The 19,861-nt window shown below is 36.6% G+C and overlaps 1 protein-coding gene across 1 annotated transcript in view; it reads right to left on the minus strand.

Annotated features, from left to right (window-relative positions):
* The window catches only part of AGMO (alkylglycerol monooxygenase), a 192,637-nt gene that overhangs the window by 97,402 nt on the left and 75,374 nt on the right, over positions 1–19,861 (minus strand). Inside the window, exons 4-5 of the mRNA XM_062567788.1 lie at positions 14,124–14,227; positions 7,234–7,329 (exon numbers count right to left, since the gene is read on the minus strand). Coding sequence (XP_062423772.1) covers positions 7,234–7,329; positions 14,124–14,227 — 200 coding nt within the window. The remainder of the gene's footprint in view (positions 1–7,233; positions 7,330–14,123; positions 14,228–19,861) is intronic.

Below are 19,861 nucleotides of genomic sequence, written 5' to 3' on the forward strand. Positions count from 1 at the left end.
ATCAAGCTCCTGGGTACTTGCCTTCCCCCCCCCCGGCCTCAGCAGTGGCCCACCCTCAACCAGGGCAAGAGGTTTCCTCTGCCCAGACTATGGCCCATCAAAGGTAGCTCTCCTGCAAGCGGGAGCTGTAGGCTCAAAGCCCGCAGTGTGAGCAGATAACTAGGGAGCAGGCACTTTTTGAATGGAGATGATCACAGCTCCTGTGCTGCCTGATGAATTCAGAACTGCAGGATGTGTTAAGCAAACTCAGCAAAACACTGTCCTTTTAGAGGATTTAGCAATTTAAAAGCATCTTTCCATTCTGTACCTCAATAGAAAGAGAAACTAGATAGGAATTAAATACTTAACTCACCAAGTCAGGATAGGCTCTGATACCTAAGTGCCTTGGTTTTAAAGTGGGCGGCACACCTGGGCCAACTAAGGTAGAAAATAGGCATTCCTAGTCACCCCCGCAGGTCCTAGATGCCAATGAAGGAACTCTAATCCTCATCCCTCTGTACTTTTCCTGATTAAGCAGTGTTAAGGGCAGCCTGCCATAGGACAGAAACACTTTGCACTCTCTAATGGAGGTTTTATTTTCTCCCTCTTGTGTTATTCCTTTTATTTAAAACAAAAAGCAGAGCTATGTGCTTTATATATCTAGAAAGATAATACTTCTCTCCTCTCATTAACTCTCTTGGAAATCGAACACATTCTGCACTTATTGCTAGTGTTTCTCCTTAGTGAGAGTGTTGTTAGCTTTTCTCTTTCCTGCCCTCTGGCAAGTGCAACGATGACAAGACTTTCATCCTTTCAGTTGGACAGAAAATCTAATAAGACATTTTGGCAGACACACTGGATTGAAACAGTGAGATCTTTTTTTTTCTTGGAATCATGTTCAAGTTTTATTGTCTATATTGTGTGTGTGTATGTGTATATATATATACACACTATATATATATATATATATATATAATATATATATATATATATATCTCCTATCTGCCTTCTGCATTACATGAAATATTTTTATCTCTATTTTTTACTGCCTTGTTCTCCTTCTTTCCATGGTAAATGCTTGAGTTGCCAGTTTGTGGCAGGCGAATAATGTGTTTGTGAATGATAAAAGCATCAGATATCAGGAATGGAAAATTTTGTTCTTTATGCAAACAAGTACTTAGCTTATTGACCATTGCTTTTTTGATTAATTTCCTGGATTTTTATAACTCTGAAAAGATGCTGTTTCAAAACGGATACAGCTAGTAGAACATTATATGATATGACCTGTTTTTAGGGATCTCAGGTAAATCATTTGGATCACTGAGAGTTGTCAAACACAGTCTTGAGTATCAAACTACAACGATAGCTGCATGACAGCTATATATTACATGCATCTTTTTGATCACTCTTACCAAAAAATCTTGTAAACAGTAACTTTTTAGAATAATCCCTTGTAAATGAATAGGACAGATATGTTTCCAGTTTGAAAGAAGACATCAAGAAGACTTTGTGTATATTTTTGGCTCTGGTGGCTGAATTAAAGACAGTAATATAGTTCACCTGTTAAATGAACCAACATATTAGAATACTGAAGAAGAAAGATTTTCTTCTCATAAATTAACTGAACTCCAAATGAATTTCCATCATCAATTTTGACCACAATTTCACAATCGTGCTCAACACGTTAAATTATTTTGGTTTTACTTTTTACTATTGATGCTGTTCACTTCAAAAAATAACACTTCTTATCTTGTCCGGGAAATCAGATCAGTAAATCCTACTTGGTTTCTACTGTGATCCATTCAATACCACCTGTATACCTGCAAAAACTTATGCACATGTTAAATTTGACTCATTACAAAAAGTCTCACTGACCTCATAGGAATTATTCACAGTACATTAAATTAGGCATAAATATGCCCTTGCAAACACAGCACCTTGAAATTTTTTACCCACTGGCAGAGCACCTTCGTTTGCCATTTGCAAACTACTGCAGATTTTAGCTCATTACTAAAAACCTCCTCTGCCTCTGCTAAACAATCACAAAAATATCCTCTTCCTACTGCAAACACTTAAGTACATTATATTCACCTAAGTTTTATTAAAATGCTTTTAAAATACAATACCTCATTTCTTGATCAAATTTACCTTTTGGTTTCCCTTTAAGAAACAGATTACTAAACTGTTTTTAAATTACCAAACTACTGAAAGTGTTTCAAATACACCTTTATATACTTTTTTGTTCCTTCTGTTCTTGTTTATTAAAATGAGACTAAAGTACAAAATGTGGAAAAGGTATATACAAAAAGAAACAGAAAAATAAAATTCCGAAAGAAAGAGGCTCAATCTCATTTGTTAGAACCTGGAAGTCAATGACTGAATATTTTATCTATTGCCCAATGCTGTCACCTATTAATCACACTCTATCTTGCAGATTTTATGATTCTTTTAGTTGCCACCGCTTGGACTTTTGTCTTAAATAGCTTCTGCTTAAATAGACCCATATGTCCTCTACAGTCTCAGGAACAGCGTTCGCTAATGATGCAGTAATCACAAGTGTACTGCTGCTTAAAAGAATTAAATATACTCGTATGTATTTTACTTAATTGTTTTTGTTTTTTCGTTTACTTGTTTAGTTTATTTGCTGGCCCTATGCTCACATTTAAACCACAGAAGTGTGTTTCTGAATCTGACCCTCTTCTTAGGCAGGAGTCAAGGGATCAGCGTAGGAACCTCAGGATCCGGCCGCACCAGCTCACTTGCGCTCAACCAGCTGAAACTGAATTCACTAGCCTGGACCAAAGACAAGACCTCAATTTCAGGAAAACATGAAACCTCAGAGATTTCTCTCTCTTTCAAAGTTTTTCACAAAAGAAAACAGAGCAGAAGGCAAAGCCAAGCGAAGTCGTAGCGAGAGACCGCGCATGCCGCAGGGCGGGGGCCGTGACCACCTTCCTCTCTTTGGTCCCCTCCATGGTTGGAAATTACACCCTGCACTTCTTCAACCTGCTGCCCAGGGGTACAGTATGCATCAGCAAGGTTGTACTTTTACTGAATGGCCGTTTTCTGACCCTAACAAAAGTATACATGCTGTGTTGTGCCCTGTCTCCACAGAGGATTTCACCTCTTTTATGCCAGTCTGCATAAGGTATTGCCAAAATCATGTTCCTTGCCTGTTTTCAGCCTTGTTGCTCCTAGGTAATAGCAGTGGCTCACCTTTTTGTGCTCCCAAAGTTTGATGAAATAGGAAGACTTAAATAAGGGAAAAAGAGATGCCTTAAGAAATCTGATTTCTGTGAGCATGGCAAAGGGCAGATTACAGTGTTTCCTTAAATTAAAAAATTAAGCAGATACTAATGCATGTCAAAGACCAAGCAGGCAAGGAATAATCTGTTGTCACAATTACTACCAACAGGGATTGATTCAGTCGATACTTTCCAAATACAATTTGACATCTCATAAAAATTACAGCTAAACCAACAGAAACTAATTTCTGTTTTTCACAGGTGTCTATCAGGTTATAAACGCACCTAACTTATTGGTTGTAATAAATGCATAACGGAAGGATATAGTTTAATATGAACCATAGACCTTCCGAATCACCTGTGAAAATAAACTGAAATGGAGTATTTCTCTCTGTCAGTAACAGTTCTGAAACATTTTGTGGCTTTTGAAAAATTAGATTTTTAGTGCTCTTTGACCAAAGTTGGTTTTTATTATTTTTTTTTTTTACTCCCCTCATGGTCTAGATGAGAATGGTCTAGTCATAGAAACATTTCTCCCAATCCATTCAAGGCCAGGCCCACTGACTGAGTCTTTCCACTGAGCCAAATAGGATTCGATTGGACCAAAAATTGTTTTCTCTTGATTTACTGGGATCCTGTCTTTATGTAGCATTAGGAAAAAGCTTCTGTTTTTTTTTTTTTTTTTCCTTTGTCATTTAAACATAATAAACGTAATAAACAATTATGAAATTTATTTTGATTCCTTGGTGCTAGTCAGAGATTAAAAATACATACATTTGGAAAATTTCTGATACAATTTGAAATTGCTGTGTACACAGTGCAATAATGCACAGAGTAGTGAAATAAAGGCAACCTTCAGACAGCAGAAATTTCTGTCATGGAAGACTATAGTTAAACACATACACACAACTTGTTTATGTCACAAAGCAGTATTTTCACTCTAGCACATCCACCCTTTCTTACTTAATTACAGAAATATCTTATCTGTTTCAACAGTCCATTTGATTTTGGGGCGAGAAATCCTTTATTACTAAAAGAACAGTTTAGTTATAACCTTTACAGTGTTTAAAATGCTGTCCTGTTTTACATAAAAGTCCAAAAGCTAATGCATATCAAGTATGCAAGAAATAGAGAAGTCTAACTGAGATACAAATAGTGGGTACTTTTCATCTTTATGATTTGGTATACAGTTGTCACAGGACTATATGAGCTACTTGATTTAGAATAAAATAGACTATGTCTGATTTGTTGGTAGGAAAGCTGGACAGAAGCTGACATAACAAACATTGAAAAAGGTCAAAGTTATAACATTAAGAGAAGTTTATTATTTGAAACAATACAGGACACATTCTAAGTTAAAGTTTGGGAAAATATCAGAGATTGTACTTTGGCTGTAAACTCTTGCTCTAGGCTGAAATATGACATGCAAAGTCTCAGTACAGCACAATCCTTTTTCAATTATTGGACCGAATTTGAATTAATTCTTTATGCAACAAAACCTAAGTACCTCAAATCTAAACCTAAACAACTTTCCCTTAGAAAATGGTTGATATACTTTTCATCTTTCCTATTACTTAAAAATCTTTTTTTCATAGAAAAAATAAATTGTGTGCCCCCTTTATCAGGCCTTTCACTGCTAATGAGGCAAAATTGTTTATTAAAGAAAGCTGATGATAAACTCTACATTTCTTATCAAATGCTCCAATATTTTAGAAGCAACTTTATAACTTGCAGCAGCAGAACAGAAAAGATGCAGAGTGTTTACAGTAGACCCCTCGCCTCCAGTGACATATACTGCTGCCCTGTAAAACCACCCAGCCAGGCTCCCAGAGGACCCCAGAGCTGCCTGGGGACGGGGGATCTCCCGGGTCTCAGCCCTCGCAAGGCAGCCGGTGCGGCAGAGCACGGGGCAGCAGCAGCCACTGAGCCGCGATCGTGTTTTCTGCAGCATGCCCGGCGTGCGGCCCCAGGCAACCCACACGCACCGGGCAGCTGCTGGGGACCAGCACCGGCAGAACGGATTTTCATTTTATTATTATCTATGTAAGATAATTGGAACTGTTAAAAGTCAGAAAAATTACTTTGAAAGAAACTTCTAAATGGCCCAGTTTTAAGCATAGTTAAAATATCCCAGTTGTTACAAAAGGCATAGTATGATGGTGAAACACAGTTATCTTCACCAGAAATATTACTTATTAATTTAACACCTAAGTGACTATAATTGTTAGTGCTGCTTTGTTTTGTCTTGTCTGGCCTTGGAGTCCTTTCCCCTGAAAGCAGGAAAAATGCTAATAACCCAGTTTCTAATTTGACATCATATGTGACCTCAAAGCATGACTTCAACATGTTTCAACTGATTTCAACCATACTACAAAAATAGCATCAACATTATCAGCATTAAGAATATCTTCCTTTGTAAACAAAGATCTGTGACTGGGTTAGCTGCATCGGTACAAAAAATCTGTTGTTTTTCTACTGATGCAGTAATTTAACAGTAAGGGGTGTTTACCTATTCATTGAGATTAAAACACTTTACTGTTGAGACACTAGCATGTGGTGCATACGCTACAGAAATTCCTTTTAATCCCTGTAAAGGATTTAGCACTTTAGAGGGATGCAGGTGATTCGCAGGCCTCTGAAATGCACTTTAGGAACTTCAGAAGTACACTGCAGCACCAGTGCTGAGACTCACGGCGTTACTGCTACACAGCAGAACATGAGAAACACCTCATCCAAGCAAGAAATAGCTACAGAAAGTAGGGAAGAGCTAACTGAGGCCTATTATACCCTTCTTAGTGATAAAACACAGTAAAGTCAGTTTGGGGATTCTAATGTATGGTCAAATAAATATTGCTACCACATTAAAAGTGTTCATTTGGTATAATTTCAAAGCGTTGGATCCAGTTTGTTCAAAACATAACATTTTTAAAAGACTGTGTACTGCATGACTTTATGCCAATCCTGAGTCATGGTAATGTGCATTACGTTTTATTGTAAGCCTTTGCTAATCACTATCAGCAAGTGATGTTGCAGGGCATGGGACAGGTATTAGTAACTTTAGAAACATGCTCAACAGAACTAAGCAACAACAGAAGTGTGCAAATGGATCACTGGAAGTAGCTTTTTATCAAACAAGCACACAGAAATGAGAAAATAAAACCTACCATTTAAATAACAATTGCCTAAAACAGCAAGTAAAGAAAATGAAATTGTCTTCCAAACGGACCATCGTATAGATGGCACAAAGAAACAGTAGAGTGAAAACGACATTTGAATAATCAGAGTAACCAAAGGAGTAAAAGTATCTCAGAAGTAATTAGTCCATAAGCCTGGTAGTGCAATATACTACTAATATATAATATGGGATAATTTAAGCACCTCTAGTGTAGTGCAAGGAAGAAGGCAGAAAGTCCTTAAAGGTCTTTAAAGAAGGTCTTCGCACACCTGAGAAGTGTGGGAAACTATATACTAATTACAATGGTTTACTACCTGTATATGTATGCAAAATAGATATGGTCTACACAGTGACACACAAAAATACATAAGTGCAGTCACAAATAAATAGCTAGCAGATATTCAAAGAAATTCTTTTTGTCTTAAAATGACTTGCAGTGAGAAGGAAACAGCATCTGACTTCAACTGTAACTCTAAATGACTGGAAGTTTTTTCCTCACTTTTTTCCCTAAAATATTTATCTTAGAAATGAAATCAGTTTCAGCATCTGCCAGAAATGTTTAATAAGCTGCAAGATAGGAAAATGTAGTATTAAAATAGTAAAACGTTTTGATTCTTTACAGTTACTTTTTAAAATCTAATTGGGACCAACTGGCCTCATTGCCTCTTATAAACTTAGCAATATATATTCCAAAAAAGGAATAAAAATGAACAGCTGTTTCTCCTTAAAAAAGTCAGACAAAGATTTTTCTTACACAATAAATCAGTTGCTAGTGAATTTCCAGGACACTGCTCCAGGCTAACTGTTTAGGTATGGCTTAAAAACCTGCTTTACCTCTGTATGTATCCAAAACTGGTAAAGAAGATTAAACTGTAGATGAACAGCAAACACCGAAGGAGGGATAAAGAGAGCCATGGGCAAGTTGAATATCTGAAAAATGAGAAAGAAAATATACATTATGTTTATCAGTCTAAAATTGTGATGATATAATGAAGCATTATCTCAGGAGCTCAAAGCACAGCACAAGTTAATTGTATCTCATAATACCTCTGTAATGTAGATATTATATAAAACAGATACTGTTTATTATGTTAACACTAGATACAGCAAGTGGACATAAATTGCTGCGAAAGTGATTTGCCAAAAGCCGTAATGTGAGCAAGTTGCAAAATCAGGTAAGGAACTCAGAAATCCTGAGATTAGACATTTATTCTGTTTACTATATGGAATAGACATAGATATATCTTTGACACGAAGGGTTTACTTATAGAGGAGAATTATCATGGAGTAAGCGAGGTGTGAATTTATAGCACGATAGCTTTTCCTCTCTAACTCCCCATGTGAGCACCAAAAGGGCAAGGCAGCTTACTCAGCTTTCAAAGTTAATTGTAAATTCTCACCCTAACTTCCTCACAGCGTCTCTCTTGAAGCTGTGTCCTGACTGATATACTGATATATTCCTGAGTTCTAAGTGCTAGCATGAAAATAGTTTCAAAAAATGCCTCCTTAGGAAAGACACCAGTATCATATATAGAGACTAAAGTCCAATCAATTTCACAATTAATTGCTCCACTGGCTGAGCAATAAATAGGTCAGTCTTATGGAGCAATAAAGAGCTCATGATGAGATTTCTACGACCATCTTGTATTAAAAGTCAGTCTGCTTTCTTCAGAATCAGGTTAGTCTTTTGTTTTCTAAAAACCTCCTATACCAGTTGCATTGTGAAGCTAATTCTCTCCTAAAGTACAAAGATCTCTTTTAAACCAAATAATAGTGGAGGTGTCTTCAAAACTTTAAGTATGCAGGGAAAATTCTGGCAAGGAATAATAAGAGCTCCCAGCTAAATAAATCGCAGAGTTGGCAAACTCTGTTTTCAAGCTCCTATTGTCCTTCTCACAAAATCAAATCTTAGAACATCAGAGAAAGCAATCTGAGGCTCCGGGGCTCAGGGCTGCTAAACGTGGCACTCCTTAGTACGAGTCTGAAGAAAAGTAATACTTAGTGTTTAATGCTGATATTCTCCCAGTTTTTGTCAAGAGCTCCACCTAATGGGTAAGACATCAAGCTGGGGCCGTGAAACAAGTGCACCTCCATCACAGTGATGTGATGCTCTCAGAAAAGTCACTGCAGTGGTTTCTCAGTGTCAAGAGCCACCGGATGACTAAGGATCTGCAACCCCAGCTCGGTCTGCTGGCTTCAACACCTGACAGCGACTGCAGCCTAAAGCACTGAAGAGAAACCCATAAGTCACTGCAGCTTCAGCAATCACACAGGGCTGAGGAGAGTCATGACTCCAAAAGCTACATTCACACCTCTGGAGCTACCACAGCTCCTCCACAGACTATAATTAGGCAGTTTCTGGTTAAATGACTTGGAAATTTTTCTCTTCCAGTAAATAAAGAGAGTCGAAGGTGGTTGAAGGACTTTGCTAAGTGTTTGAACCTGGGGAAAAAGCACAATCCACTATTTCGTTTAAATCATTCTGATTCTCAAAGATCAAGTGCTTATGTAACTTATATGAAACAATGAAGAAAGAAGAATCTTTTTGGAACTTGCACATGCAAATCCCTAAGATTAACTAATCTAAACAAGCTTACAAATATTCATAGACACTCTTACCTAAAGTGGGAGCTAGTAAATGCCATTAAAAGGCTCAGGACTTTTAGACATAAAATTCTGCAGCAGAGGTGGGCATGAGCCTTTTTTTTGAGGTAAGTGCTTAAAGGAGATGAGACTGTTTTATGTAGAAGGCTAGTAAATAGAAGACTTGCTTTCAAACCCCACCATTATCCATGATCAGAAGCAGAAATATAGTGTCTCCCACATTTTCAAAGAAATGCTCTCATTACTAGTGTAAAGTCTGCTACTAGTGTAGTGTTTCCTCCTTCCACCAACCTGGACCCCCTTAGTAGTTAATTATTAAAAGCAGAGAAGCTACAAAAAAGAGACTGAGAGATATTAGTCCCACAAATGTGAAGTCTGGCATTGTTCTTCTCAAAGATTATCTTACGAAGAAGTCAATGAAGGAGTAGGACACACGGCGAGATTTAAGAAAAGCTAGTGCAGTCTTCTCTCATTATTGATTGTACCTGTCCAGTGGCATGATAAGAGGATTTTTTTTAAAAGAAATGGGGAGGAAGTTGATCTTTTTTTAAAAAACAGATGGTTTTCAGATTATTCATGGATACGGTTACAGGATTTAAATCAGAGTTAAAATTCTATGTGTTTTTTTTCTAAAAGTAGCATAGGCAATTTGGTGGTATTTAGAGATGACAGAGGGGAAGAAAGGATCATCTTCTTTTTTTTCCTAACCTTTTTTTTCACAATATATACTAGAATTTCCCTGTTAAGTGGTGAGTTGGAGGAATTTTTATGTAAATCTCCAGGTAAATTTGAGACTGACAAGGGAGAATACTTTCCTAATGCTTCATGTTTCCTTGCATTGTAAGTTTTACTTTGCACAGAAAGGATTTGAAGGATCATTTACAAAAGTAGAACCCATAGGAAGAGATGAAAACCTCTGCTACATAAGAGAAGTAAGATTTGGTTTCTCATATTTGTGGTTCCTCTGAAAGAACAGGATCAGTATCAGAAAAAAAAAAAAAAAGTCAGTAACTTGTTTTTCACTGGAAATGCCAATTCCCCAAATCAAAATATTTCATGGGAATTTACCAGCTTTCACTTATCTGCAGAGGAAAAGCTTTCTTGGCTCCAAAATGCAATTTCTGGTTAAAACTACAGAAGAACATTTATCATGCTCGCAGATCTTTTCCCCATTTGTGGACTCAACAGAAAGAGAGTGAAAGAGAGCCACAATAACTGATAAACTGATGGGGAAGGCACTCATCGAGGGGGTGGAGAGGGATTCACGGAGGGGTCTGCTGCATTGCGGCTCTGTGTCCTGCCAATTAAGTCATCGGCAGTTTTAGAGCGGTGTGTGTCCCCTGTGCGTATGCACGGGCATTTTTACTACTCTCCTTTTTAATTAAATGCTTCTAAAGACACTCTCTAAAGTTAGGGAAAATTTTGAAAATTGTGAAGCTTAGCAGAAGGGCTGAGAGTTTCCCGCCCAGGTCCAGCGCTGTGCCCATCTGCCTCCACACTGTGTCTCCAGGGCCACCTGCTGACCTTGCCAGCTCACCACCAGCACAGAGCAGGAGGCTCTGCACAAAAGCTACACACAAGTTCAGGCTGTATATATCTGTGGGAGGATTCTTCCAGAATTAAAGGTAAGAAGAAGACTATATATATATATATGTATATGTATATATATATCCCCTACAGATCCTGGCAGACCCTTCATTAGGTAAGAGATGAACTTTGTGACTATGTACTAGAAAGAGCAGTGTTAGCTATCCACTTTGAAAAAGAACAGACTTATATACAGACATTTCCACTGCTTTTAAATCAATAAGCCATAATTCAACCCTTTATCTGAAAGCACAAAGCTATTAAAATATTATGGATCTAATTTCTGGAATTAAACCTTACCCTTGGAGGGAAATTAAGAACTCGTACTCAAAGGATTAAATGAAGAGTAGCTTTTCAAGCTGTTTATGCCACTTTTTCCTTTTGCAGTTACATTTTAACTGAGCATTTCATCAGAAGCAAAAATACATGCAACATTAGCTTGCTGATTTCTTCTTAAAAATGAATAGACATTTTTTCCGCATCATTTCCCCCTCAAGATGGGCCCGAAAATCATCTCTCAGTCTGACAGTAGGTCTGCTTCTTTACCACTCTTCCACTGGAATAACAGAAATGCTTTGTGTGCAAATGACACGAAGTTGGCACTTGGCTCCAAGTTCAGGAATATGTCTCACACCACTGATCGCACTTAAAGCATGTTTTTCTCTTCTCTTTCCTTCCACATCTTTTCAATCAGCCTGAGCACAACCCACACAGATTAATATACTGATTTATTTATCTTATAATGTTTAACTTAAAACACATACAGAGCTGGCAGCAGAACAGTCCCACAATCCCACATCATCCACCACAACTTTCTCACAGCCTCCACAAAACTGGATGTCACACTGCACTCAACTGTTCGCAGGCAGTGACAGCGGCTCACTCGCGGAGAAGAACTGAAGTCTTCACCGAGATTCAGCCTCAAGGCGAATGCAGTCCCGGGGCTCTGGGCAAGCCTTACACACCTCAAAAGAGCAGGGCCAGAAGCACTAGCAAGAACTGTGTTCAAGTCTAATGAGATTTTAGAGAAAGAAAATTGGCACACCTCTCAAAAGTTCTGGAGAGAGGTAAACATTTATATATATATATATATATATATATATATATATATATATATAAACATTTATATATATATATATAAAAAAAAAAAAAAAAAAAAAACAAATGTTCTGGTTAATATCAAATGTTTTGTAGCAAAAAAACCACCACTGCCCACAAAAGTATTATTGTTTCCTAGGTTGATTTCCCTCTGCTCAAAGCAAATGAATTTTAAATGTATATATTTCACTTGCCGTGTGGTCCTCAGGGCTGTCTCTAGAATGTGAGGAGGCATCTTGGCCTTCCTGAATATTTTGTGCTCTCTGAGGTATCATCCTCAAAACCACGCAGACAAAGTACTCATCCACACACCCATATGTACACACAGGCTTTTTGTCTTTTTTGAATTATTGTTTTTATAATGCGCTTGCACATATGGTCCCAATGGATAAATGTGCAAAGGTTAAATCTCTAACATGGCAGTATTTACATAGGAAGCAGAGTTATGACAGCACATACATCCCTTCCACTATTGTTCATTATTGTCATTTAAATCTGAGGCACTCTTGCTAACACCAGATGACTTTCTTCTGAATAAAAAAATAACAATTTTCAGAGAAAATTTTAAAGACATAAAGCTAAGAAATAGTATCTGATCCATAATTTCCAGGAAAGCTTATCTTTTTTTTGCAACCTATTGATTTAACTCATCTAGCATCACATGCTTGAAACAGTTATGGATAACAGGCTAGATCCATGCTCTATTAGAAGAATATAAATATAAACCAATTGTACTGAAGTTAATGGAGTTGCACTGGATTTGCATTTGTATGAGCACATACTCTTGGCTTTGAGTCCTTTGTGCATAGGCTAGTCATAGAGATTGCTAGAGGACTGTGGGTTTTTTCCCATCACCAATATTATACTGACTTGAAGAAGAATATTTATGTATTTTATATATATTTTAAAATACATATATATTGTTTTTAGTATTTATGCAGAAATAAAATCAATGCAGTACTAGCCAGATTTTAGGGGATTCTGAGTTGAAGGAGAATAATGAGGTTGTTAGCAAACAATATAATTTCTTTTGATTTGATAGGTCTATTTTTTCTAATAGATGGTCCTTTTTCTATTTGCCATCAAATGTATAACTGCCTTAGACAGGCAACTGACAACTTGCGTGATTTATGCAGTATGGATGCAGGGTCTGATCCAGTTCCCAATGATTTCAGTAAAGCTGGACCAAACCCATAGGAGACATACAGCCAAGAAAATAAACAGAGTTCGTCAAAAAGTTTTAGCACAACATTTTTCTACCAGAAAACACAGTTCTGCAAAAAACAGAAATATTTCTCCAAAGCGAAATATTACGTTCAAGTATCTAAATGAACCATTCTCATTTGGTAATAAAAAAATAGATGTTGAACATTGTTCAGTTTTCATTTCTTAATCACTATGTTCCATTATATATAAGAACTAGATTTAACATATACATTTTAAAGGTTTTAACATTATCAAAATATTTTTTCAATATTTTTATAAACAAAATGATACAGAATTGTCCAAAAAAAACCTTCAGATGCTGTCTTATTTTTTAATTTTATTTTATTAGGGATGACATAATAATTTGTTCCAAAATAGAATGAAAATAAAACTCAGATCTTAAGAACTTCACAGATGGAAGTTATATTTTTTGATCATAATTTATATATTTTGTCTTTTGGGAAACAAACACCTTTATAGAGAAATAATCAGAAATTTTACCTGAATGTATTTTTCCTAACTTGTTTGTATTTAGAGAAATGTTTTCTTCTGACAAAAACAGAATACACACTTTAGGCACCTGCTATATATTTTGTAACATTATCTTTGAAATCTAATTTTGAAAATTCAATGCTGGAAGATATTATATACATATTTTTAAATAAACTATGACACTAAATACTGAAATAAAAAAAGAAAATACTAAATAGCAATTGAGGAAAGCAAAGTTATCCTGGACCCAAAACCAAACACTGAATAATTTGTTAAATTTATGAATTTACTTGGAATAAACATTTTTAATCCATAAGTAAGTACTCTGCTTAATTTGCATTTGCAAAGGAATCTTTACTAGTAATTTCTCTCACTGCTCCTTTCCTTCATACAGACATATACTAGAGTTATATTCATTGATCTTTTTCTGTACTATGCATGGATAAATGGACGAAAAATAACCTGTTCTATTTTTCTTGGTAAGTTATGAATGTATAAAAACAGAATTATAACTAGTCTTCTTAACTACTTATCTGTTTTTAACTGTTTACTACAAAAATGTTAATGAATGTATTTTTCAAGCTTGGGTGTCAGATTTTTCACTTTCAACTTCTGTGCTGTGCTTTTCAGTGTCACACATATTAAATGTTTTACTTTGAAGAGAATCAAACACAGTGTTTCAATTTTTAGTAAATCTTGCTGATTTCACTTGGTTTGTCAAACTTCGTGCAACTTACCCAGGAGGTGTATCTCTGCAGTAGAGACTGTCTCAAGGCTGTGAATAAGTTGTAATCTTCAGAACTATGGTGTATTTGGTGCGCTGCCCACAGTAAATTAACCTCTGCAAAACACACAGTTTCTAAGGTGGCATGTACAAGACAGCAAAGCAACATTTGTTTCCCAGGGTTCCCCCACTACACTTTTCTTTTTTCTTTTTCTTTTTCTTTTTTTTTTTTTTTTTTTTTTTGAACTAAAGTAAATAATCCCCAAAATTACACTTTGCTGTTATACTATAGCATAGCAGGTAATAAAAACTAATGTGCAGAGCTGAGTTAAACACTAATAAGTGGACACAAGTGGGTCTAACACTGATGATGAGAAGGGTGAGGCTGTAGCAGGACCTAAAGCATCAGTGGAAGAGCAGAAGAAGGTGGGCAATGAAGGTTGAACAGCCAGAGAGCCCAAGTTAAGCCCTGATAATATGAGAGTCCATAGGAGCTCTGCTATGGGGTTCAGGGGGACAAGGACTGAGGATGTTTCCATGCTTGCACTCATTTTCTGAAGTTACATTTCAAGACTCGAAGGAGACTAGAAAGTGTGCCAGAAATCTCATGCTTCATATTTGAACATCTTAACTGGTATCTGCTATGGTGCTTAAGGTCTTCTGGAACATTTAAATCTTCAAGCTCACTTAGAGCACAGACCACAAAGCACAACCGTTGCCTGCCCACTAGTGACAAATGGAAAAACAAATGGCCATTTCCTGGGAACTCCACATCCAGCCAAAGGAAAGTAGTTGCTCTGTTATGTTACAGTTCGAAAAAGTTGCTAGAACAAGGCCAAAACCAATGTCAGTCATGCTCCGAAGGCATAACGCTGCTGATTCACTGCAATGAAGAGGCACACTTCAAAATCCTAATTGTATTTCAAGGCATTTTGTCATTAAGTGTAAATCTGGGTGGCCTCTTTGCTGTGAATACTGATATTTGGACAGTCTTAAGTATGAGGTTATCAAACAGAAAAGAAAACCAGAAATGTTCACAGCTATCAGATGTATAGCTACAAGCCATGAAGAAGGCCTTAATTATAACAAAATGAGAAAGTGGGTGGTTAATGCAGTCTATTTAGCATAAAATTATATTCAAGGTCACCTGTATTTCAAGGGATGAAATGTACACCAACCCCCAGCTGATTACAGAAATTAAAAATTCACTGGCTGACCGCCAGCTGCGCCCTCCCTGCCACCACTGATGGGCTTCGCTGGGGTGAGCAGAGAAGTGCCTTTGGCAGGCATTAGAATGCCATTCACGCAGCAATCTTCTAATGCGTATTTGAAGTCCTGAAATTATCTAATGCCAAGCTTATGTCAAATAGCTTAAGCCTGGTGATTAACATGTACTTGTAATGTAAACTGCTGCCAAAAGAGAGAGAGAAAAAAAATAATAATAATGAAGCTCAAGGAGTCTTCACCACTTTAAGGGGCTATATACTCTTGTAACAGGAGGTAACAGACTTCTATGCTAGAAACTGAAAATTTAAAATCTAACAAATTTTGACAGTTTACTAATTTATATAGCAACTTCATCTTTCTTCAACATCCTCTAAGTCCTTGAAAATCCTTACAATAGTTGAATTACAATTGCAATTCAAAATATCACAGAACTCACTCAACATTCAGTCTGAGAAATCTTCCTTCTTTAAATACATTTTCTACAAGTGTGCGCTATAGCAACAATTAGTAATTTTAGTAATCATTCAAAAAAAAAGGTCTTAATGCATCTCTGCCTAGTGAGCTCCCTAGGAGATGAATTATTCAGGTGAGCTTCAGTACTCAATAACAATTTGTATTTGAAATGTTTCCCAAGACCTCGACAGAAGCTAAATGAGTGAACAAAGCATCTGAAAAGGTGGAGGTTAAAGACCTGTCTCCTTAGTTGTTTTAAAAGCATTTACTTCCTATCACAAACTGTGTGTAACACAAGCCTTCACTCAATGAAGTACAGCTGTACAAACAGGGTACAGTAACTGGATCTTGCTTCTTTCCCTCAGTCATTTTTCAGCATTGTGAAAAGTTCAAGGAAGGGAATCTATGATGATTTTTACAGTCTACTTTCTTTCTAGTTAAGGTCAAACGGTTTTCAAAATGAATTACTAAAAAGGCATTTTATTAGCATTCGTTTTTCAGTTAAAACCACCTTTTGTACTACCAAGAATAAGGAATAAGGTAACTTGCACATTAATAAAATGTTAATCTTTCAGATGTGGGAGTTAAATGATCTTAAATGATGCTTAAATGATCTACCATTCAAAAGGTGACCATAGTATTAGGGACATAAACAAACAATTCTGCCACAAGTAATTCACTTGCTAAAGCTATTTCTGACTTTCCTGTTACAGCCAAGTAAATTTAATCCGGCTGCTTAATCCTACTCTTGCTAACATCAGTCTATGTTAAATTCCTTCATGAAACAGGCAGAGCTGATGATTGGAAATAATATTCATTCTAAATGTTTATCTGAATAAACAAATCACCAGTAATATTTGTTATAAGCAGAATAACTTCTTGAATGAACTAAGTGTGAAATAGATCATCCAAAGCTCTGTCTGTAACTGTTACACACTAAACACGCTGCGTTCATAACAGCTAAAAGACTTCTCACGAACGTAAGAAACAAACCAAGCACTTAGCAAGGAGCAAGTTTGCTTGTTCACTAACCACCAGCAACAGCAGCTGAAAATGGTCGATAAAAGAGTTAGGTGGTTTCACTTTTTCATTCAAAGTGACGATAAGTTGAGGCAAAGCAGGAAAAGTTATTTGAATTAGAATGCAATTATAAAAGACTGTCTTGCATGTGCTTTCTCATAGTTAAAATTAAATAAATAATTTCTCTCTAGAAGAGAGACAGAGAGATAGAGAGAGCTGACAGTTTAAAAAATCCATGCAGAAACCAGGAAGTATTACTACCTTCTGTAGGTTTCCTCTCTCTAGTTAATTCCAGTAAAGCTACAAGAAGTAAAGTAGGCAATGGGACAAAGCTCTAATGATTTTCTTTCCTGATGAAATTATTTTTTCTGACATGATTGATAAATTAAAAATATGTACATAACTGGAATACGCACATGCACAAAATTGTTACTTTTAATTCAAGAGAGTGAATATCACAGAATCAAAGGATAATTCAGGTTAGAAGGGACAACGGGAGGTCTCTAGTCCAACCTCCTGCTCACAGCAGGAACAGCTATGAGGCTGGACACAGCTCAAACCAGTCAGGTCTTGGAAACTTCCAAGGATGGAGTCTGCATGCCTCTCTGAGCAATCTGTTCCAGTGCCTAACTGTCCTCCCAGTGGGGTAGTTTCATCTTGTATCTATCCTTACGTCTTTTGTTTCAATATATGTCTTCAGTATCACCACTCCATCATGCGCTGCTGCAGAAAGGCAGGCTCCATCTTCTTGATAACTTCCTTCTAAGTGCTGCAAGGCTGCTGTTAAATCCCTCCAAAGACTTAACTTCTCCGGGTCAGTTCCCTCAGCCTCTCCTTCTCTCTGTTCTATCACTGGAAGTCATATATTGAACTAATGCTAAACAAAGACAAATCTTCATTTTCTTTTAAAATTATTCTTATTGACATAAAAATCTCTCAATTGTTCTGAGCCCACTGACTTTAACAATGCAGATCTGAGACAACTTTATGGAGACTTACAGAACTAAGTGAAAACTAAGGTCTAGAAGGATAATAAACCCATCCATCATCCTTCAATTCCCATGTACGACCAATTTTCTTTCACTTCTCACCTATCTGGACAGCCCAATTCATTCTCTTTTCAAGTTACATGATGACTCTTTCAGGATTTATATTGTGTTACAGGTCAAAATATTCATTGACTTATTTTCATAACAGTAATAATAATGTATTAAGTAATAATAATCTCCAGTAATGGGACAGAGTTTCTCTAATCTTCCTCTGATCCAAACACCACGTCAGTTCTTTAAAAAGAACCTGAGGAAAGCCACACCAAGCAAGGGGGGCCCTCACCATGCTATGTTATAAGTTCTATAAGTTTCCTCAGAGCTATCTGAAAGCACGAGGATGCAAGAGAACTGGAGACGCCACCAGTATCTTCTGTTAGAACTATTTCTCCATCATAGGAGAAGGTGAAGAACATCATCACAAAATTTCCTTCCCACTTAAAAATTTTCTCTTCTTACCTGGGTTTTCCAAAGGAATGATATTACCCTTTTTCCACTTCTTCCCCCCCTCAATAATTAATAGATAAATATGTAATTTTTCACAAACTATCACAACCATACTGGCATGACAACCAGGGATTGCACTTAGCCTTATTTTTTTATATTTCAGATTCATTTTTTGACATTAATCAAATCCCTTTGAATGAGACCCAAAGACAGATCCAGTATCTGTGCCATATCTCACTACTTCTCAAGTATTTCCCTTGTGGAGCTAGAAATTGGTCATCATATACAAAATATTGGTCTTTAAGTATATAAGGTGCAGGAAGTTCCAGCTGAGTCTTTGTTGTTCTTCACTTCCCTAGCTGTCAGTGATTTCCACAGCCTGTCGCATTTTAATTAACAACAGGAGAAAAAATATTTGCCAAAAAAAATGTAGCCATTTCAAGGAGCTATGTCAATGAAAACAACCATTTTTCACAATCTTCCAAACCAATGCTATAGTAAAGATCCAATAGATTTTAGTTAGTTTAAAAAGATTAGGTAGATCTTTTAGCTAAAAAAGGGTTTGCACACACCTGGGTTTAGCTAAAAATATTTTAAAAATTTTTAAAAATCCAGATGATTTAGAAATAGTCCCACAAGATGACAGCTATGTAAAGGTTTGGTTCTCTTTCAGCCAAGAGTGACTGTAGCTAAACGAACTGGGGAAAGCCTCCCTTTAGAATCTATTTTAATTAAATAAAACCCAGCTTTAATTTGACTACGCTTGCCATCTCTTGCAAGATTAGATGAACTAGATAGTCAATGATGAACAAAACTACAATTTATCTAGCATAAACTTAGAATTTAGGAATATTACATGTACTGTCTCACAAAATTACCATGGCATGAATGAACTCAGCAAAGCCAGGCAAGAAACCCGCCATGCTCGGGGTGGTCCCTGCTGCCCACAGTGCAGCAACTGTTGCCTCCTGGAGCAGCTGTAACCTGCAGTGCTTCAAACAGTGCGCCATGTACTATGTCCATTTATAAGCCCTAGAAAAGTGTTCATCTCCTAAGTCAACTTTCCTCCAGGCAGAATAAGTAGAACTCCTAGGGCAGCTGAGGAAATGAAGGTGGCCCGGAAGATAAACCTTTCAGCTATTCCTTCTCTATGCAATTTAACCTTTCCCTACCGCGGTAAAAGAGAGAGGAATATATAGTACTTTAATATCTGTAGTAGGAGTTGCATCTCCGATTACCTTCATTGTAATGCATTTTTGGAAATATAAAATAATTTCACCACTCAAATATTAGCTTCTTTTATGCTCAAATCAAAAATTGCTTGCTTACCCAGTATCTTCCTAACTATTTTTAATTGATCTGTAAGGTTGACGCTTCTAGTATTTTAATAAATCTTCTGTTCTCATACAGGGTTTTTTCAAAGAGTCTCATTCCCATTAGAGTCTACATTTGCATTAGATGAACAACCACAGAGAAAGAACATCATTTTATCATTTGGAGGGACAATTATCATTTTTTAAATAAAAATACTGTGCCTTGGGACACAAAGGAATACCTT

This window comes from Rhea pennata, chromosome 2, assembly GCF_028389875.1.
Source record: "Rhea pennata isolate bPtePen1 chromosome 2, bPtePen1.pri, whole genome shotgun sequence".
Classification (NCBI taxonomy): domain Eukaryota; kingdom Metazoa; phylum Chordata; class Aves; order Rheiformes; family Rheidae; genus Rhea; species Rhea pennata.